The sequence below is a fragment of the Punica granatum genome, chromosome 2, assembly GCF_007655135.1.
Source record: "Punica granatum isolate Tunisia-2019 chromosome 2, ASM765513v2, whole genome shotgun sequence".
NCBI classification, from domain to species: Eukaryota; Viridiplantae; Streptophyta; class Magnoliopsida; order Myrtales; family Lythraceae; genus Punica; species Punica granatum.
In genome coordinates, this window is record NC_045128.1 from 29,150,786 (window position 1) to 29,169,502 (window position 18,717).

General features: G+C 37.2%; 1 protein-coding gene across 1 annotated transcript; it reads left to right on the forward strand.

The window, feature by feature from the left end:
• Positions 1–15,216: 15,216 nt before the first annotated feature.
• Positions 15,217–18,240, forward strand: LOC116195046 (beta-glucosidase BoGH3B-like). Its single transcript, XM_031524013.1, has 9 exons — positions 15,217–15,468; positions 15,698–15,902; positions 15,998–16,088; positions 16,233–16,375; positions 16,474–16,717; positions 16,815–16,919; positions 17,060–17,242; positions 17,387–17,591; positions 17,678–18,240. Exons 1-9 carry the CDS (start codon positions 15,231–15,233, stop codon positions 18,163–18,165), a joined length of 1,902 nt encoding a protein of 633 aa, XP_031379873.1. The 5' UTR covers positions 15,217–15,230; the 3' UTR covers positions 18,166–18,240.
• The last annotated feature ends 477 nt before the right edge of the window (positions 18,241–18,717 follow it).

The following is an 18,717-nucleotide window of genomic DNA, read 5'->3' on the forward strand; positions in this document are numbered from 1 at the left end:
AATCCGCCACTTCTCTGGAAACATACAAGGACTGGTATTCGAGGGGGAGGCGACCAAGTCAGTACAGAGACTCCAGTAAGCCGATCTCACCGTATATTCAGCATATTTTTGTTTCTCCCACACTAATCAGTCTGGACTCCGCTCCCGAGCCAGGGGAATATCTTGAATCTCAGGTAGAATCTGTTGTAACAAATTCATATCCCACATCCTCTCCTCCTCTACAATCACCTCTTTCACTTTTTGAACCGAATGTAACGTCAGTATTTCGAGACTCAAAGCATCCAGCTGACCGAGTCCTGGTATCCATTTATCCTTGAGAATGTGGATGGATTCTCCATCCCCCACAATCCATCGTGATCCCTTTGGTAATAAGCTTTGTGCAGCTAAAACCGTTCACAAATGTCACGACCCGAAATTTCGATAGAACTTTTCCTAAATTTCATCAAATCCATTATCACATAAAAACTTTTCACATAAAAACTTACTTCTCATAAATTTCCAAAGTATATAACCAATCCATCAATATACACTTTTCCGGAGATTTCTTTTTCGCTCTCACATCAGTGATACAACTAACAAAATCTTCAGGTTGTAACATTCTAAAGTCCATTCTATACAAAAATGATATCTATCAAATAACTAAGGTTCCTACCTAGTCCTCCAAGCTGATCCCCGATATCAAAAAGTGATTTCTCCGCGTAATCGGAAGCTTATCTGGAAAAATGTATGCAGGGTGTGAGCTGCATCTCAGTGAGCACTAAATTCCAAAGCAAAATGAATAATAATAAGAGATAAATATATTTTAGACAACCAAATATTCCTATAGATAGTAGTAGCATAACCAAGTCTATCAATTAATTCACCAACATGACATATTAAACAATACGTACAAATGATTACTAAGTTCTTTCATCAACAATCAATTGCCCTTATAACCATATAAAACTATTATTAGAATTAACATTTAACCCAACATCATCTTGCGCTCATAGCCTAACTAAATCAAATTAGCAACCACACGGCTTCAACATAATAATTCAAACAATCATAACAATCATCACATTTACAGCAATCCAACCAAACAAATAATATACAACACAACCAAATCAATATAGCCATAGAGTTGCATTCCCTCGCAACGGAGTTATGACGGTACCGTGACCCCGCACATCTCACTCATACCATTCTCAACTTCCAATATCCACATCTCATAAGCGGGGGCCGTTTATTAACCTCCGACGGTAAGAGTTGACCTCAATTTGTATTCCGCCGGGTCTTAGCGGGCCGATCAGGCCCCTTTTTCTATTCCGCCGGGTCCAGCGGCCGATCAGGCCCCTGTTTATATTCCGTCGGGTCCAGCGGCCGATCATGCCCCAATTTATATTCCGCTGGGTCCAGCGGCCAATCAAGCCCTATTTGTATTCCGCGAGGTCCAGCAGCCGATCTGACCCATTTTGTAATCCGCCGGGTCTAGCGGTCCCATGATTATAGTCAAACAACAATCACAAGTACAGTCAATTGCAGCCATGCCATCACACATCATTAGCCCACACCAAATCCTTATTCCCCAAATTATCACAGTTCTGTATACACAAACACAACCACAATCATTTTTCCAATTGAATCACATTATCATCATATTTTTCTTACACAAGCCACATACTCAATCACATTACATATCACAAATCAAGGTGAAACATAAAAGGCCATATTTCTCAGATCCTTTCCCACAACATTGCAAGACCGATTCCTTAATCTAACTACCACTATATTCGTCTTAAATAATTTATATAATTATAACACATAATTTCACAAGGAAATATAGTATTCATATAACATACTATAATTATATATATTATTTCACAATGAAATAAAGTACTCACAAAGACCCCCGAAAGTAATAGCTCAATGGGTCGAGCTTTCCGAGTGTATAGTCTCGGTTTCCTCAGCCCCTATTAAGTTTAAACATAAGGGTTAGATAATATACTAAATAAGAGTAAAAATATGCATCAATTTACCTCCCGTGCTATTTCCTAGATGTAGCTATAATATAAGATGTTTATAATTAACAAATGCTTCTTCCCTGTCCCTTTCGGTTCCTGACTAACTCTCTAAATAGGAAACGATGCAAAATGCTATACACGTGTATTTCTCAAATTATATCAACTTAAGATTCGTTGCAATATATATCCAATGGATGACCAATTTGATCAGCCAAATTCAAGAAGAGTGCAAGGAATTCTAAGTACTTCTTTGGTTCCAAAATACAAATAAATAAGAGCTTATTCAATCAATCCATCACATGATATCATTATAATGCATGATAAATTCTCAAATCAGATCCCTTCTCTAATCCATAGTCAGCTCAAAGAGCAAAATATATGCATATATATACCTATGTACACACACTTGTCTACATCTATATATGTATATATAGATTTTCAGAAGGGCATAGCTATGTGTATTAGAAACCTCCTAACTCAACTAAGAAATTTGCCCCCTGCCTTACAACCGAATTATTCAGCTTATATAAGTGACCAACTCATTCCAAAACAACATGAGATTAACTCCAAATATGTCCAATTCAACCTATATCAGCTAGGAAAGCTAACTAAATTCTCGTAAACTAACCTTTTGAAACTTGATCAGCTAAGATGGATACAGAAAGAGCAACAAACTATGTACAACATAGTAAATATGAATGTTTAAATCATAGATAATCAACTTACTAATCAATACTCCAACTTAGTCTTCTTCCTCTTCTTCTTCTCCAAGAATTTTCTCAACTCAGTTCAGTTCTCTCTCTCTCTCTCTCTCTCTCTCTCTCTCTCTCTCTTTTCTGGTTCGTTTTCGTTTTCTCTCAGCTAGGGATAGAGCAAGGGAGGGTATGGCTTAAATAAGGAAGAAAAGAAGGAAAAAAAAATGGTCAAAGATGGTTAAAGGCGGTGGGAAGAAAAGGGCTGCTGAAGAGGAGGCCACTTGGCCCATTCTACACTCATCTCTATCTAACTTCTCATTTTTTTCGTGTTTTTTTTCATATAGATGAAGATCCAGCCACAAGTTGTGGTATATTATATACATTTAAAAATCCAGCCACAAATTATGGTATATTATATACATGTATGTTATGTAACCATGCATGTGCATATGGTTATGTATATGCGTGCCTATATATGTGCATTTGGTAAAGACCGGTCTCACAACAGGGGAGAAGAGTGGATTTGTTGTGGCAAGTTCCACCATCAAGAAGACAACCCACTAATCAAATCATTATTTTATTTCCATTTCTTTTGGTTATTATTATTATCTCCAAACATTCTAAAGCACTTGCTGAAAAGAGAAATAGGCCTATACATAGTATACATTCTATGTAAATATATATGTCTGAAAATACCACTTATAAAGCAATTATGATTTACGTAATATAATGTGTGTGTATATATATATATGTTTCTATGTATATATGCGAAACTGTAGAGTTTCACATCCAAGTACTTCTTCCTCACTTGTCTCGGCCCAAAGAGAATCAGTTGCAGTCATCACTCTCTAGCCCAACTTCCCGATGACAGCGTGCTTACTTCTTACTGTTTCTCGATTTTTTTTTCGATTACAATGGAGACAGAGCATGGGTAATCTCACCGAGTATCGAACCTGCAACTTCTTGGTCATTAAACGAGGACGTGTGCCACTGCGCTACACCATCTTTACTGTTTCTCTATTTGCTTTTACATTTACGATATTTATAAAAATGCCACGTATATAAAAAAAATCACGTCAACAAAACCATAAAGATCGATTACGAAATAATTCATAAGTGTTACATTTAGCAAATATTTGAAACTACTTTAGCCAATCTGATACTTTTAGAATTAAAGTTTAAGCTTTTATCTGGTTTTTGAACTTCTCCTAAAACACAGAAGAGAGAGAGGGAGGGGGCAGATAATGACCCCCTCTCCGAGCCACCACCCCCACCGAGGAGTTCACCGAAGTGGCCGAGAGACGGGCCCACAATCTGCCTCCCCCCCTCTCTCTCTCTCCAGTCTTTTTTTATTTTCAATATTTTATTTAACGTCGTTAGAGGTTAGTTAATGACAAGGACCAAAGTGATAGATGAATGTGTAATGTCGGTGGACCTTTTTTATGGCTACGAAAGATTGAGGATGAAATTGATGATTGTTTCAAATGTCAGGGACCATAATAAATAAGAGTTGCGATGGCTATCTGGAAATTATAGATTTCAAGGATCACTAGTCCGGAGAATTCTAAAGTCATATGACCATTAACTATGATTAAATTATATATATCCCTAGAAAACTTTGAAAGTCTAGCTTCCAATGCAACAAACCATGCTTGAATTGGAGTTTCTTTTTTTTTTTTTGTAACTATGAATTGGAGTTTTTTAGAAGAAGTTATTGCCAATTGGTAGGGGCATGGGTCCGAATTAAATGTATAACCTAGGAAAGATGAAAGTAATTGTATCCAACTAGTATAAAAAGGGAGATTGGTTTTGGATGAAAGCATGCTTGAATTATCGGAATACAAATAATTGCAACTCAAGTTCGAGTCCTCTATTTTTCATGACTTAATATCTCTTGGGTGAATTCCTAAGGATTATTAATTCGTGTTCTCTCTCTCTCTCTCATCCTTCTGCCATCACAGCACTAGACCCACATATTTCGTGGCTACCGATTTACATATATAATAGGAACATATCATGCGATATTTCTACTTTTAGATTATGTTTGGTGTGCTGAATCTAAGTAAGGAAAGGATAAACTATTTTCGCTATTCAATGTATGGAAACCCACATAGGATTGAGGAAGAGATCCTGCTGCGGTGGCACAAAACGTCGACTTGGAACCAAAATGTTCTAGATTCAATTCTTGTGGGACTTATGTGCCCCTTTATTACGCTTTAATAGTTAAGATTCTTGTACTAAGTCCACCAGCCTCCCTTATGACCTAAAAAAAAAACACCCACCATATAGGATTGGCTTTAGTAAGTTTTTTCAATTTTAAGGGAGATCTACACCCTCTTAGTTATCAGACAAATGCGTGTGTCACGGCATTATACTCTCTTTGATTGAAGTATGTTGCTAATGAATAAAATTGGGTTCCCACTTAAATGGGTAGAATATGCCTAAATATAAAAGCAAGAAAGTTGGAAAAGAAGCAATGCAATGGCACGTACCTTCACCTGGTAATATTTTTGGCTTATTTCACTATCTGTATCCTTTTATTTACCTTTTTTTTTTTCATTTTCTTATACTAAGTTCATAAATCACTTTTATAATATAAAAGACAACAAAAAATTTAACAAGGAGAACAACTGCCTTAGTTGATTTCTCGGTATATCATTTCATCTTTTTAGATTTTCTTTCGTTCATTGCATGGAATATATTCATTTTCCTAATTTTTCTAGAGCTAATTATATTATTTTATTTGGTGATGCTTTGCAAGTATAATAAATAGATTAAACAATTTAAATTTACGATACTTGCGCTATTTAATTGATTATAATTTTCATATCAATTTGTTTTCATGACAAATATTTGAGAAAATTTACTTTAATCATTAGTATTAATCTTATGCCCTTAGGTCATAGGCCAGAAGAACCCTTATATATCGGTCTATCTAAGACGACTTGAGGTCATTGCGATCCCTTTTTTATCTTTTGGTGATCGGCTATAGCTGGTGCAGTCGATTTCCCATTTAAAAAAGTAAATGAAAACTTCAAAAAAAAGAAGGGACAAATCAAGATTAAGGCAGAGGAGGTGGGGGCTGCCGCCCCCTTACCGGCCAATTGGTGGCCACTAACGACGCCCCACCCTCCTCAAATTAGCCGGCACCTCAAAATCTAAAGCCGCGTTTAGTTTCAAAGTAGGATTTTAAAATCAGATTTTGATTTTGAAAAAAAATGGTATAAATGGGGCCCACACTTTGACTTTGTATGAGTTATTTTGTTTTGTTGTGAAAAAAATGTATAAATGGGGTCCACACTTTGACTTTGTATAAGTTATTTTGTTTTGTTATGAAAAAAAGTGGTATAAATAGGACAGACTCTTTGACTTTGTATGAGTTATTTTGTTTTGTTGTGAGTAGAATTAGGTTAGAGTTGTGATTTTAAAATCACATTTGCAAACCAAATAAGACATAAAGATGTCAACTGATTTGAGGCCTCTCGTCCTAAGTCGCCACTGACATCGACAAGTGGGGTGGATGCTGGCAACGACCCCACCCCCTCTCCCCCCCTCTCGATTTGTGATCTGGGGTTTCTCTTCTTCTTTTCTTCTTCTTCTTCTTTTTTTTTGAATTTTTTTAAACTTTGTAATATAAGATATATATTGACTATCCTTACTTTCAAAATTAAAATAAAGTAAAATTATGATTAAAATTTAAGAAATGCCAAACATTTGCTTTTAAAGACAGCAATTTCCAAAGTATTCTATTTTAGTTTAGGCTTTCAGTATTTTGGAAGTATACGAAAGTACTAAACAAAATAATTAACAATGCTATGATGGATCTAATTTTAGTACACATTATTACTTGAAATACTGAAACTTTCAAATATTTAGGTTATGTTTGGTTTTAGAGTTGAGTAAAGTTGAGTTTTAATTTTAATTGGTTTTTAATAATTGTGTTGTCGAATTATGAGAAAACGTGTGAAAAATAAATAAATAGTTTAGAGAAAGGAATGATTGTGTTGTTGAATTGTGAAAAAGGTAATAAATAGTTGAGAAAATGTAATGATTGTGTTGTTGAATTGTGAAAAAATAATGAATAATTGAGAGAAAATAATAATTGTGTTGTTGAATTGTGAAAAGAAGTAATGAATAGTTGAAAGAATTTAGTATTAAAAATTGAATTGAATGGTTAAAAAATTGAAGAAAAAATGAAAAGTAATAATTGTATTGTTGAATTAAAAATAAGTGGAGTTAAAGTAGAGTAGAGTTAAAAAAATTTTAAAAAACCAAACGGATATTTTTAGTTCAAATTGTGAGTACAAATAAATACTACTCTTAGTAAGTGAAAATACAATGTACGTTGTAAGAACATTGTTAGTATCAAAATCTCCAAAACACTTATTATTTCAATTTCAATATTGAAATCCCTTCTTACTCTCTAAAAAACCTTCCCCTCGTTGGCCGTTCATAACATTCCAAAACCCTCCCCTCCAAACGCTTTAATAAAGAATATCCCAACATAGTGTTAGTACTTCTTTTCGGTATGCACTCAGACATCTAGAAGTCCAAAAAATCCCGATTAATCCATTTGGAGTTGGGACGGCAACATGAATTTTCTTTATTCATAAAACTCGAATGGAGGCCTTGATAAGAGAAACAAGTGCAAAATTACATGAACTAACCCATGTTGGTCAAGGTTTTAGTATTTTGAAAGTACATGAAAGTACTGAACTTTATAACTATAAAAGTACTAAAAATCAATCTAATTTCAGTATTTGATTATTCTGACATATTGAAATTCTCAAATAAATATTTTAGAGTCCTTTTATTGAAAAGTTTAGTATAATCGCTATACAAACTTATAATATTTACCATATTTTTATGTGGAGCAAATATTAGGATATTGTAATATCTTTTATTGTAAAGTGCATTTTATTCCTTGACCATTGGGCCTTGCCCCCCAACCTTTAAAAGAATGGCACTTTACCCCTCAACCTTCTTGAAGAGAAGCAATGCGCATCCAGGTCGGCTACTTCCTCAACCATTTTTTGGCAAAAAATTTAATTTATAATTAATATATTAATTTAAAATTTGAAAATTAATATCAAATACTAGATAATTTGGAAGAGGAAAAGCAAAGGGTCCTGAGGGAGGGAGAGAGAGAAAGGGGATAGTAGCTTGTCGGCTGCCATCGCCAGATACCACCTCACATACTATTGATATGTTTGCAGTTTCTGCAGTATTGCAGCAAACTTACTTACTTGTGTTTAAGATTCGAGAGAAAACCGACTGAGTAATGGAGTTGAATAAATACACGTGACTTCCAACTGAATTTTTGAAGCATAAGGACACATTACTAACAACCTACTTGACTTGAAAGCAAAGCAACTAACATCCAAAAATGTAGCCACAACAGCTAGTTGCTCCTAAAGACTAGAACCTCAGTAAACTGAACATAAAACAACATTAAAACATTAGTAAAAGTAACAGTAACAGCTCGCAATTTACTAACATTCTCCTCCTGAAGTATGTGAGCTGCACATGCACTAACTTATCTCTAAGAGCTTCAAACCGACCAACATGAAATGACTTAGTGAATATATCTGCAAGTTGATTCTCTGAACTACAGTGTACCAGTTTCACTTCACTTGATCTCTATAGTTCCCTCAAGAAGTAATACTTAACTTTGAAATGCTTTGTTCTACCATGAAAGATTGGATTTTGTGAAATGGCCAAAATAGCTTAGTTGTCCACAAACACCTCTATGTTGTTCTCTTGCTGCAGATGCAAATCATTCATCACTTTCTTCAGCCATATTAATTGATTTACAACTACAATTGTTGCAATGAATTTAGATTTTACAGTTGATTGAGCCACTAACTCTTGCTTCTTTGAACACCACGAAAAGCATATTGATCTAAATGTGAAGCAATAACCAGAAGTACTTCTCATGTCTTCCATTAATCCAGCCCAATCACTATCAGAATACTCCAGCAACTTAAACTCCTTAACTCTGCAGAACTTAATCCCATATGAAAGAGTACCCTTCAAGTACCTCAACACTCTCTTTGCAGCTACCATATGTAACTCACTAGCATAATTTAGAAATCTTGACAACACACTTACAAGAAACGTGATCTAGTCTAGTTGCAGTGAGATACATTAAGCAGCCAATCAAGCTTCCGTAGAGTCCTCATCTACAAGACTTGCACCATCATTCTTTTGCAGCTTCTCTTTCTTAACCATTGGTGTACTTACATTTTTGCACTTCTCCACACCAAATCTCTTCAAAATTTCCTTCATGTACTTCCTTTGACATATGAAAATCTCATTTTGAGCTTGTTTGATCTCCATATCAAGGAAATAAGACATCTTACACAAAATTAGTCATTTCGAACTTCTTCATTAGATTATGCTTGAAAGCAATGATTTGTGCCTCATTGTTTCCTGTCACCAACAAATCATCCACATAGAGAGACACAACAACTAAGTCAGAATCCAACTTTTTAACATACAGAATGGACTCACTCAGGCTCTTCTCAAAGCCAAGATTCAACAAATACCCATCCATTTTGCTGTACCATGCTCGAGGAGCTTGCTTCAAGCCATAAAGGGCCTTCTTCATCACATATACCTTCTCCTCCTAACCAAGTAGAATAAATCCCTCTGGTTGCTCAACATAAATTTCTTCTTGCAACTCTCCATTCAAAAATATAGATTTAACATCTAGTTGATACACCGTCTAACTCCTTTGAGCTGCTAAAGCAAGGATTAGTCTGATAGCATCAAGCCTAGCTACAAGTGCAAATGTTTCAGATAAATCTACTTCCGAAACCTGTGCATAGCCTTTTACCATTAACTTGGCCTTCTGCTTATTAATCGAGCCATCAGAATTAAGTTTAGTCTTGAAAAACCACTTTAGCCCAATGATCTTCCTATGTATAGGCTTCTCTACTAACTCCCAGGTCTAGTTCTTCTCTATCATGGTCAACTCTTCCTTCATAGCATTCATCAATCTCTAATTACATTTAGCTTCCTCATAACTTGTAGGCTCCAAAACTGCCATATTGCACCTCTAATATATATCAATCAAAGATCTCGTACCTCTAATTGGAACATTATCCACTTGCTCATCAGGTTCCAATGAGATCTCCTCATGTTTGCTTTGTGGCTCATCTGTCCAATCCCATTGCTCATCTTCCATAAATTGAACATACCTGCTTGTAGTCACTTTCCCGGTCTGTAATTGATAGATTCTATAGGCTTTAGACACCAAGTTGTAGCCAACAAAGATTCCAAGTTCAGCTTTCTCTCACGGCTTGTCCCTCTTGACCTATGGAACATGAGAGAAACACAGGCAGCCAAACATCTTCTAATTTTTTAGAGTAGGCTTGACACCAAACCAAGCTTCAAAGGGTGTCTTTTTCTATAATGCCCTTGTAGGTAATCTATTCAGCAGGAAAACTGTTGTATTTGCTGCTTCTGCCCAAAATTTCTTTGGCAAATTCTTCTCTTGCAACAGACACCTGGTCATCTCCATAATGGTTCTATTCTTTGTTTCACTACATTTTGTTGTGGAGCATATGGAGCAGTAAGCTGATGCTCGATTCCAGTTTCCTCACAAAAAGAGTTGAACCTTTGTGGGGTATATTATGTTCCATTACCAGATCTGATGACCTGAATTTTGCAGCCACTTTAATTCTCAATCCATCTCCTATACCTCAGAAATACTTCAGTAACTTCTAACTTTTGCTTCATAAAGTATATCCTGCACATTCTAGTATAATCATCAATGAAAATGATGAAATACCTCCTGCCATTCAGTAAAGAAATTACTTGTTGACTTCCAAGATCCATGTGAATTAGCTACAACTTCTCCTTAGCTCTTCAAGTAGATTCTTTGAAAGGAAGTCTGGTATGCTTGCCTAGGAGACAAGCCTTGCATCTCGTGAATTGATCCTCCAAGTTAGGTAATCCATTTGTCATCTCATTTTTTCTGCATAAATTGCACTCCTTTTTTATGGAAGTGCACAATCTCTTGTGCCATACATCTAAATCACGAACTTGGCACCTGAATGATACCCGCTCCTTCTCGAGAGGATTCAGAGAAAAAACTCTCCGGCTGCATTTTTATCTTGAACAGCTCCTGATCTCTGGATTCAAAGATTAGACATCTCCCATCTTCAAATATCACCTTAAATCCTTTTTCTACCAACTGACCTACACTCAGTAGATTTTGATCTATCTCAGGCACAAACATCACATTAGAAATTAGCTTAACTCTAACACAACTCTTCATGGCTACTGTCCGTTTTTCCTTCTACTGTTAAGTATTCCTCATTCCCAATTCTCACCTTTAATTTTATCGACTCAAGACTCCTAAACAACTTCTCATCACTAGTCATGTGGTTTGTACAACCACTATCAACAAACCAAACATCACATGGAGTACTTGAAGTGAAACAAGAGGCAACAAATAACAGATCTACCTCTTACTGGACGGCGGCTTGTGCTTCACTTGGCTACTGATCTCCTTTCTCTTTGCAAAACTTCTATATGTACCCAAGCTTATTACATTTTCTACACCTTACATCTGGCCTCCTTCAACACCTAAAATGGAGATAATTCAGCTTACCACAATGCTTGTAAGGGGAATATCTTTCTCCTTTGTTACATGCACTGCCTTCTATTACTGCAGCTTCTAAGTTGTTGTCCCTTCTTCCCTTTCCATTTCTTCTCTTTCCCTCTAGGATTTTGTAGCACTTTAGCTTTTAGAGCCCCTTCAACACTTCCTTCCAGCCTCATTGATCTTCTATGCTCAGGCGCCTGCAGAGCACTAATCAATTCTCCCAACTTGATCTGAGACAAGTCCTTGGTATTCTCCAAAGAGGCAATGGTTGCCTCATGCCTCTTAGGCACTGAAAACAAGGATCTTTTGTACCAATCTATTGTCAAAGAGGTTAGTACCAAGCATTCTTGCCTTGTTTGCAATGTCTACTAACTTGGTTGAATACTTCTTGATTGTCTCAGACTCCTTTGTCTGCAATCTCTCAAATTCCCTAACTTGATTCAACACCTTCATACTCTTTATCCTTTCCTCCCTTTGATACTCGGCTTTGAGGAAGTCCCAAATTTCCATGGCTGATTGATAAGCCATGATTTTGCTGAAAATGGTTGGTGAGATAGCATCATACAAGCAGACTTTGACCTTGGCTTTCATGGTCGTTCTTTCCTTCTGATACCTTATTTGATTTAGGGTTGGATTGTCAAGAAGTGGAGCCACTTCATGGTCTTCTTTTACAGCTTCCTAGTAATCACAACCCTCTAGATAGGCTTACATCCTTACTGCCCAAGCTTGATAATTTACCCTATCAAATATTGGTAGAGCCAGTGCAGAGAAACTACTCCATCCTACTTCCATGTTTTCTCAGCTTCTTACGAATGAAATCACACCTCTCGATCACTCTCACAAGACACTCTTACGGCCCCTTAAGATTAAGTAGGCTCTGACACCAGTGTTGATCTATTTGCAATTGCTGCAGTATTGCAACAAACTTACTTACTCATGTTTAAGATTTGAGAGAAAATTGACTGAGTAATGGAACTAAATGGATATCTTTATTAATCATCAAATGCAAAATAAATACAAGTGACTTCCAACTGAATTTCTGAAGCATAAAGACACGTTACTAACAACCTGCTTGACCAGAAAGCAAAGCAACTAACACCTAAAATGTAGCCACAACGGCTAGTTGCTCCTAAAGACTAGGACCTCAGTAAACTCAACAGAAAACAACATTAAAATATAAGTAAAAGTAACAGTAACAGCTCACAATTCACTAACACATACAAGCAAAACCTAATCACAGGTGACTTAAGAGCTATTGGCAGATCCCCGCTAGTCAACAAGCAGAGCCAAATGATCACCTTCTTGTCCAAATCCATTTCCACCATACGTCCCTTCCTCTCACCAAGCAAAGCCCTAAAAATTTGTGCCCAATCCCTGCCATATCCCTACTATTACAACTCCTTCCCCTCCCCAGTCGAAATCCACCGAAGCCTAAGCCCATCCTTGTTTTAAGTTAAGAAGAGCAAGAAGCATTTGATTCAATGCAATGATGCCAAGGAAGAACTCCCAAATTTGGAAAACGAGAAGATAGAGTGGATCGACCAAGTTCGCTCAAGTGGCTGAGGTGCGGTGGCAGTGTTGTCCTGGACAAGGCGACAGTAACCACTAGGGATGAGTTCGAAGACGCAAGGGACTTTTTAGTTTAGTGGCGATGTCCTTTCTTTCCGTAAAAGTTCTGCTTGTTTTCCTTTTTCTTTTTTTAGTTTTTGGTTTTTGAAATTATTTTCTAAATTCTAAAATTAATAAATTAATAAAAACTTAATTTTTGGTTGAAAAAGTGGTGGGGGGTGCCCGTTACTTTTCTTTAAGAAGGTTAAGTGGCACTGTACCATTAGATCTAAAGGTCAAGAGATGAACCGCATTTTACTCTATCTTTTATTTGGTGTATCTTTTTCATATTTTATATGTAATATTATTTTTCGTAATTTTTAATAAATTTTATTTGTAGTTTTTATTTGGTGTAAATTTTTCTTATTCTATTGAAAATTCCAATAAACTTAAAAAGGAAATCTTATATATCTTCTTAAAATCCCTCGGTATTATTTTATTTGTTGTCAATTTTTCTTAGTCTCTTAAAAATAGATAAATTAGAAAAAATGATGTTCAATTTTGTTAAAATATATTTTAAATTTTTTTTAATTTTTTATTTGGTGTAAATGTTTGTTTTTATCTTAGAAGTTCAGATATTCTGTAATTTTTAAAGAAATTTTGTTTAATTTTCATTTGCAGCAATTTTATTTTCGTCTCTATAATAAAAATTTAAAGAAAAAGGGAAATCAATTTGGCCGAGGGAGGGGGTAAGGGGGGCGGCGGGGATTGGTCGTGTGCCAATGGCAGCGGATGTGCGGGACCATCGCGGGTAGCCATCGCTCCTCCTATGGAGTTTGGGAACAACATGAGAGTACGCCAGCAACCTCTTGGCAGGGCAGTGGCTGCCGCCCCCCAGTCGAGCAACATCCCACTCGGTCACCGCCATACGAGGTCGATGGCCGACTCCTATGCCGCCGGCGACCTCCAACGGGGCTGGCGACAGCCTCCACGCCCTCTACTTTCTTTACCAAAAGAACATGATAAAAAGGAGGGGGGATGATCGGTTGCCTGGAGTCTGGACAACCTGTCTTCCTTGGTCGTATTTCCCCCTTACACAATTACAAGCAAGAAAAAACCTGCTTTCCAAATCTCATTGACTTCCAGATAACCAACTGATAAGAAATATCCAAAGAAAACTACATTTCACCAAAAAAGGAATATAAGCTTAAATTTAGTAATCCTGTTTTTGTATATTATCCGCTGCAATCTACACAGATTTGCATAATCTCCACAATTCACCCACCCAAAGGGATCTCCTCTGTAAATACCTCCCATCTCTGTTCTTTTCAATCAATCGTTAATTAGTTCAGCTGAATTGCTCATTACTCCTTTGCCCTTTTGTCAAAATCGTCATCCTCCCCTTGTCTCTTTTCTAGGTATGTCCTTCCCTCTCTAATTATAGCTCAATTGATAAATTTTATTATAACTTTGGAATTTAAATTCCACATATTTATACTTATTTTTCAGAAGCAAGATATGTCCCTGTAATTTATGAAATTTCGGACCTTTCTATTTATGTTTTCATGTACATTGTTATATCAGTGCCGTGCGTTTCACGTGTCATTCTTCTTTTTTTTTCGGTTATCGGTTGTTACCGTTTCTTATTTTAATTATATGTTCCCATTTAGGAAGACCAATTGTTTTTACTAAGAACAATCATATTTTCAATTCTTAAATCAAATTTCAAGGATAATTTTTTTATAGGATTAAAGTATGTTTGACAGTTCAATAATAATTTTCAGCTAATCATCCCACGCATTTTATGGGCTTATATTGTTTATATTTTTAGTATTGTAATTACTCATTTATAATGTTAAAATATAATATATTAATTTATATACTATTAATATTAATTAATTCGCTCAATACACTAACATGATCATCCAAATTTGTGTATAATAATACACCATATCTATCTGTTAAAATTGAAAATATCCTATATAATTTTATTCATAGATCCTTTGTTATACCATATGCTTTCTGGTTAAAAATTTAAAGTTTTCATCACTCTAATAGTTCATTATTTTTTACTTTCGACTAAAGCAATATGTATTTTCCTATCGGTATTATATTACTTAATTTCATATTTTAACATAGCATTAAATTATTAATATCTTTCAATAGCATTAATGGAAAATTAATTAATACTCTGGAAAGTCAATTATATTATAGCCATAAATATAAAGTATACCATATATGACAATAAATTTTAGGATAGTCCTTGCGTCTATTACTTCATTCCCTTACATTATTTCTATCCCTCATATATTTATTTGTCTTGATTAAATTACATTGCAGGTTCTTTTGAATGAGCTAGGTTGTATCAACATGGCGAGAATGGCGATTTCTATCCCCTTTCTGGGACTCATATTCTTATGCTCTTTTGCGACTTTAATTTCCGGGGGCCGTCATGGGACGTACATGAAGTACAAGGACCCGAAACAGCGCATCCGGGTCCGAGTCCAGGACTTGCTGCAGAGGATGACTATAGAAGAGAAGATTGGCCAAATGACCCAGATCGAGCGGGTTAATGCCACCCAGAAAGTCATGAGGAAGTACTCCATCGGTACGTCCACTGCATCTAGTAATCAGGTCATACGTGCGATATTAACTTTTGACAGGATAACATCGTTCATCCGATTTCTTCTGTTCAGTAACTGATGCAACATTTGTCTACGGAAACCATTAGTTGATCCTAGGCAATACGTTCTCGTGTATGTGATGGTCATATATGCGCGTGCTTGTGCACATGTACATATCAACGCCGTCAATTCGACGTAAATTATTTTTTGCAGGGAGCGTACTGAGCGGAGGGGGGAGTGCACCTGCTAAGCATGCTTCTCCCAAACAATGGCTACAGATGACGAATAAAATTCAGAGAGCCTCTCTCACCACACGTCTCGGGATTCCCATGATTTACGGCATCGATGCCGTTCACGGCCACAACAACGTCTACAAGGCCACCATTTTCCCTCACAATGTCGGCCTTGGAGTCACCAGGTTGGGATGAAACATTATAAAAGGAAGATTTACTTTCCATATCAATTTATTCGATGGCTCGAAGTCTCATCTGCGAGTTTCATCACAATGCATAGGGATGCCTACCTTGTGAAGAGGATTGGTGCGGCAACTGCACTGGAAGTTCGCGCTACAGGCATTCCCTATGCTTTCGCTCCATGCATTGCGGTAATATAATATGATCAATCGATTTTACATATTCAATCATTTCTTATTTATAATTTATATTATTAGTATTATAGCTAATTTTCATGAAATTATATATTAGTTTATGGGAAATTAATATAATTTTTTTTATTTTAAAATACGCAGGTATGTAGGGATCCAAGGTGGGGAAGGTGCTATGAGAGCTATAGTGAAGACCACAAGATTGTTCAAATGATGACGGAAATCATCCCCGGCTTGCAAGGCGATGTCCCCTCCAAATTGCGGGGCACCCCCTTTGTTGCTGGAAAGTATGGTTGAAATTCATTAATTCAAAGTTATATAATACTCCTATACATTTCAAGGTGCCAAATTCATAATGCATGGCTTGTATTTTTGGTACGTACAGGACCAAGGTCGCGGCCTGTGCCAAGCACTTTGTCGGGGATGGAGGAACGGTGAAGGGTATCAATGAGAACGACACAATTGTGAGCTCAACCGAGCTCTACAATATCCACATGCCCGCCTACAAGGACTCGATAGCAAAGGGCGTCGCCACTGTCATGGCTTCCTACTCGAGCCTGAAAGGGGTCAAGATGCACGGTAACCACAAAATGCTCACCAGCTACCTCAAGAATAAGCTCGGATTCAAGGTGATTGCAATTAACTTTTAGGCTGTAATTCCTCGTGATTAATCTTATTTGGATTCTGCTATTTTTGTAAGCGTGACATTCTCTTTAATTTGCTTAGGGTTTTGTCATCTCGGATTGGCAAGCACTTGACAAGATGACTTATCCTCCTCATTCGAATTACACTTACTCTGTTCAGGCTTCAATCCTTGCCGGTGTTGACATGGTCGGTGACTTTTACCTAATCCTCGTCTCTTAGGAACTTCGGCACGTTTATTAGTCCTTTTAGGCACATTTACTTTTTCCCTTAGAGATTACAATTCATTTTGTACTTTAGATTGGGAATGGTCTCCATTAATTTCACAGGTCATGGTTCCATATAACTATACGGAGTTTATCGACATACTGACGGATCTAGTCAACAAGAAGGTTATCCCCATGAGCCGCATCAACGATGCAGTAAGGAGGATTCTCCGGGTCAAGTTCAGCATGGGCCTCTTCGAGGACCCGATAGCTGATAAAAGTTTGGTCAAGAAGCTTGGTTGTAAGGTTAGCTATCTGAAATCATCATCAGTTCGAAGTACATATGGTATCATGTCCATTCGGAAACAATACCAAATTTCACAAAAAATCTTATGGTGGTTTTGTTCAATTCAATGACTGACAATTTGATTGTGGTGATTATATTAACAGAAGCACCGAGAATTGGCCCGGGAGGCTGTGAGGAAATCGCTGGTGCTGCTGAAGAACGGGAAGTCAGTCAGGGAGCCGCTGCTGCCCCTCCCCAAGAAGGCGCCGAAGATTCTGGTGGCAGGGACTCATGCTGACAATTTGGGTTACCAATGCGGCGGCTGGACCATAGAGTGGCAGGGCCGCAGTGGCAACAACCTCACTGCCGGTACAATTCTACATCCTCTCTTCAAAGAACAATGACCAGAATTCAATAAAAAAATATGATGCTTGAATGAAATGAATGCGGTGCAGGAACTACCATCCTCAAGGCGATCAAGAAAACCGTTGATTGCTCCACGAAGGTTGTCTTCAAGGAGAATCCTGACTCTGACTACGTTAAGTCCCACAACTTCTCCTACGCCATCGTGGTCGTAGGTGAGCTTCCCTACGCCGAGACCATGGGGGACAACAAGAACCTTACCCTACCTAAGCCCGGGCCCGAGGTGATCCAGAACGTCTGCAGGTCCATCAAGTGCGTAGTGGTGATTGTCTCTGGGCGGCCTCTGGTGATCGAGAAGTATGTGCCCGAAGTAGATGCCCTTGTGGCTGCGTGGCTCCCGGGAAGCGAAGGCCAGGGCGTGGCCGATGTCCTGTTCGGCGACTATGGCTTCACCGGCAAGCTTGCCAGGACCTGGTTCAAGAGGGTTGATCAGCTACCGATGAATGTAGGTGACCCCCACTACGACCCACTCTTCCCGTTCGGATTCGGGCTTGAGACCAAGCCAGTGTCCAATCACTGAAGGAGGTTTAGTTCTTTTTTCTCATTATAATGCGAGTACTATGTCCAATACAGGGTCCGGCATGTTGGGATGCTTGGCTTGGTTGTTTACAAAAACAAATTTTACTTAACTTTTTCTTAAATTTAATAACACAATCATTACCTTTTTTATCTTATTTTTGAATTCTTTCACATACTTTTTTTAATTACTTTTGTGTTCTTCTCCTCAAATCAAACTATATCAGACAAAGTGAGAATCCAGCTACTTTTTCTTTTAATAGAACGAAGTCTATTGGTGCATGGGTTGACTTTCTTTAAATGAGTTATAGCTATTTAACTTTTTGTAAAGAATTTTCTCATTAAAGACGATTTATTAATTGGACGATCTGCATTCTGTGGGCCGGGCCTAAGAACAGCCCAAATCCCAGCCCAACCCAATGGACATTCTGAAGGAAAATCCTCAATTATCTATAGGTCGTCTAAACTGGGTTTGGGCTCTTTTACCCTCTAAACTATTTTTTTCAGCACATTTAAGAAAGGTTATGCAGGGATTGGATGGGGAGGGTTATAAAGT

Bases quoted from the DNA above. Each gene is read 5' to 3' on its own strand.
- LOC116195046 (XM_031524013.1), top strand. From the start codon at position 15,231: ATGGCGAGAATGGCGATTTCTATCCCCTTTCTGGGACTCATATTCTTA. The intron at 15,469-15,697 runs GTACGTCCACTG...TATTTTTTGCAG, and splicing joins CATGAGGAAGTACTCCATCG to GGAGCGTACTGAGCGGAGGG. The intron at 17,243-17,386 runs GTTAGCTATCTG...TTATATTAACAG, and splicing joins TCAAGAAGCTTGGTTGTAAG to AAGCACCGAGAATTGGCCCG.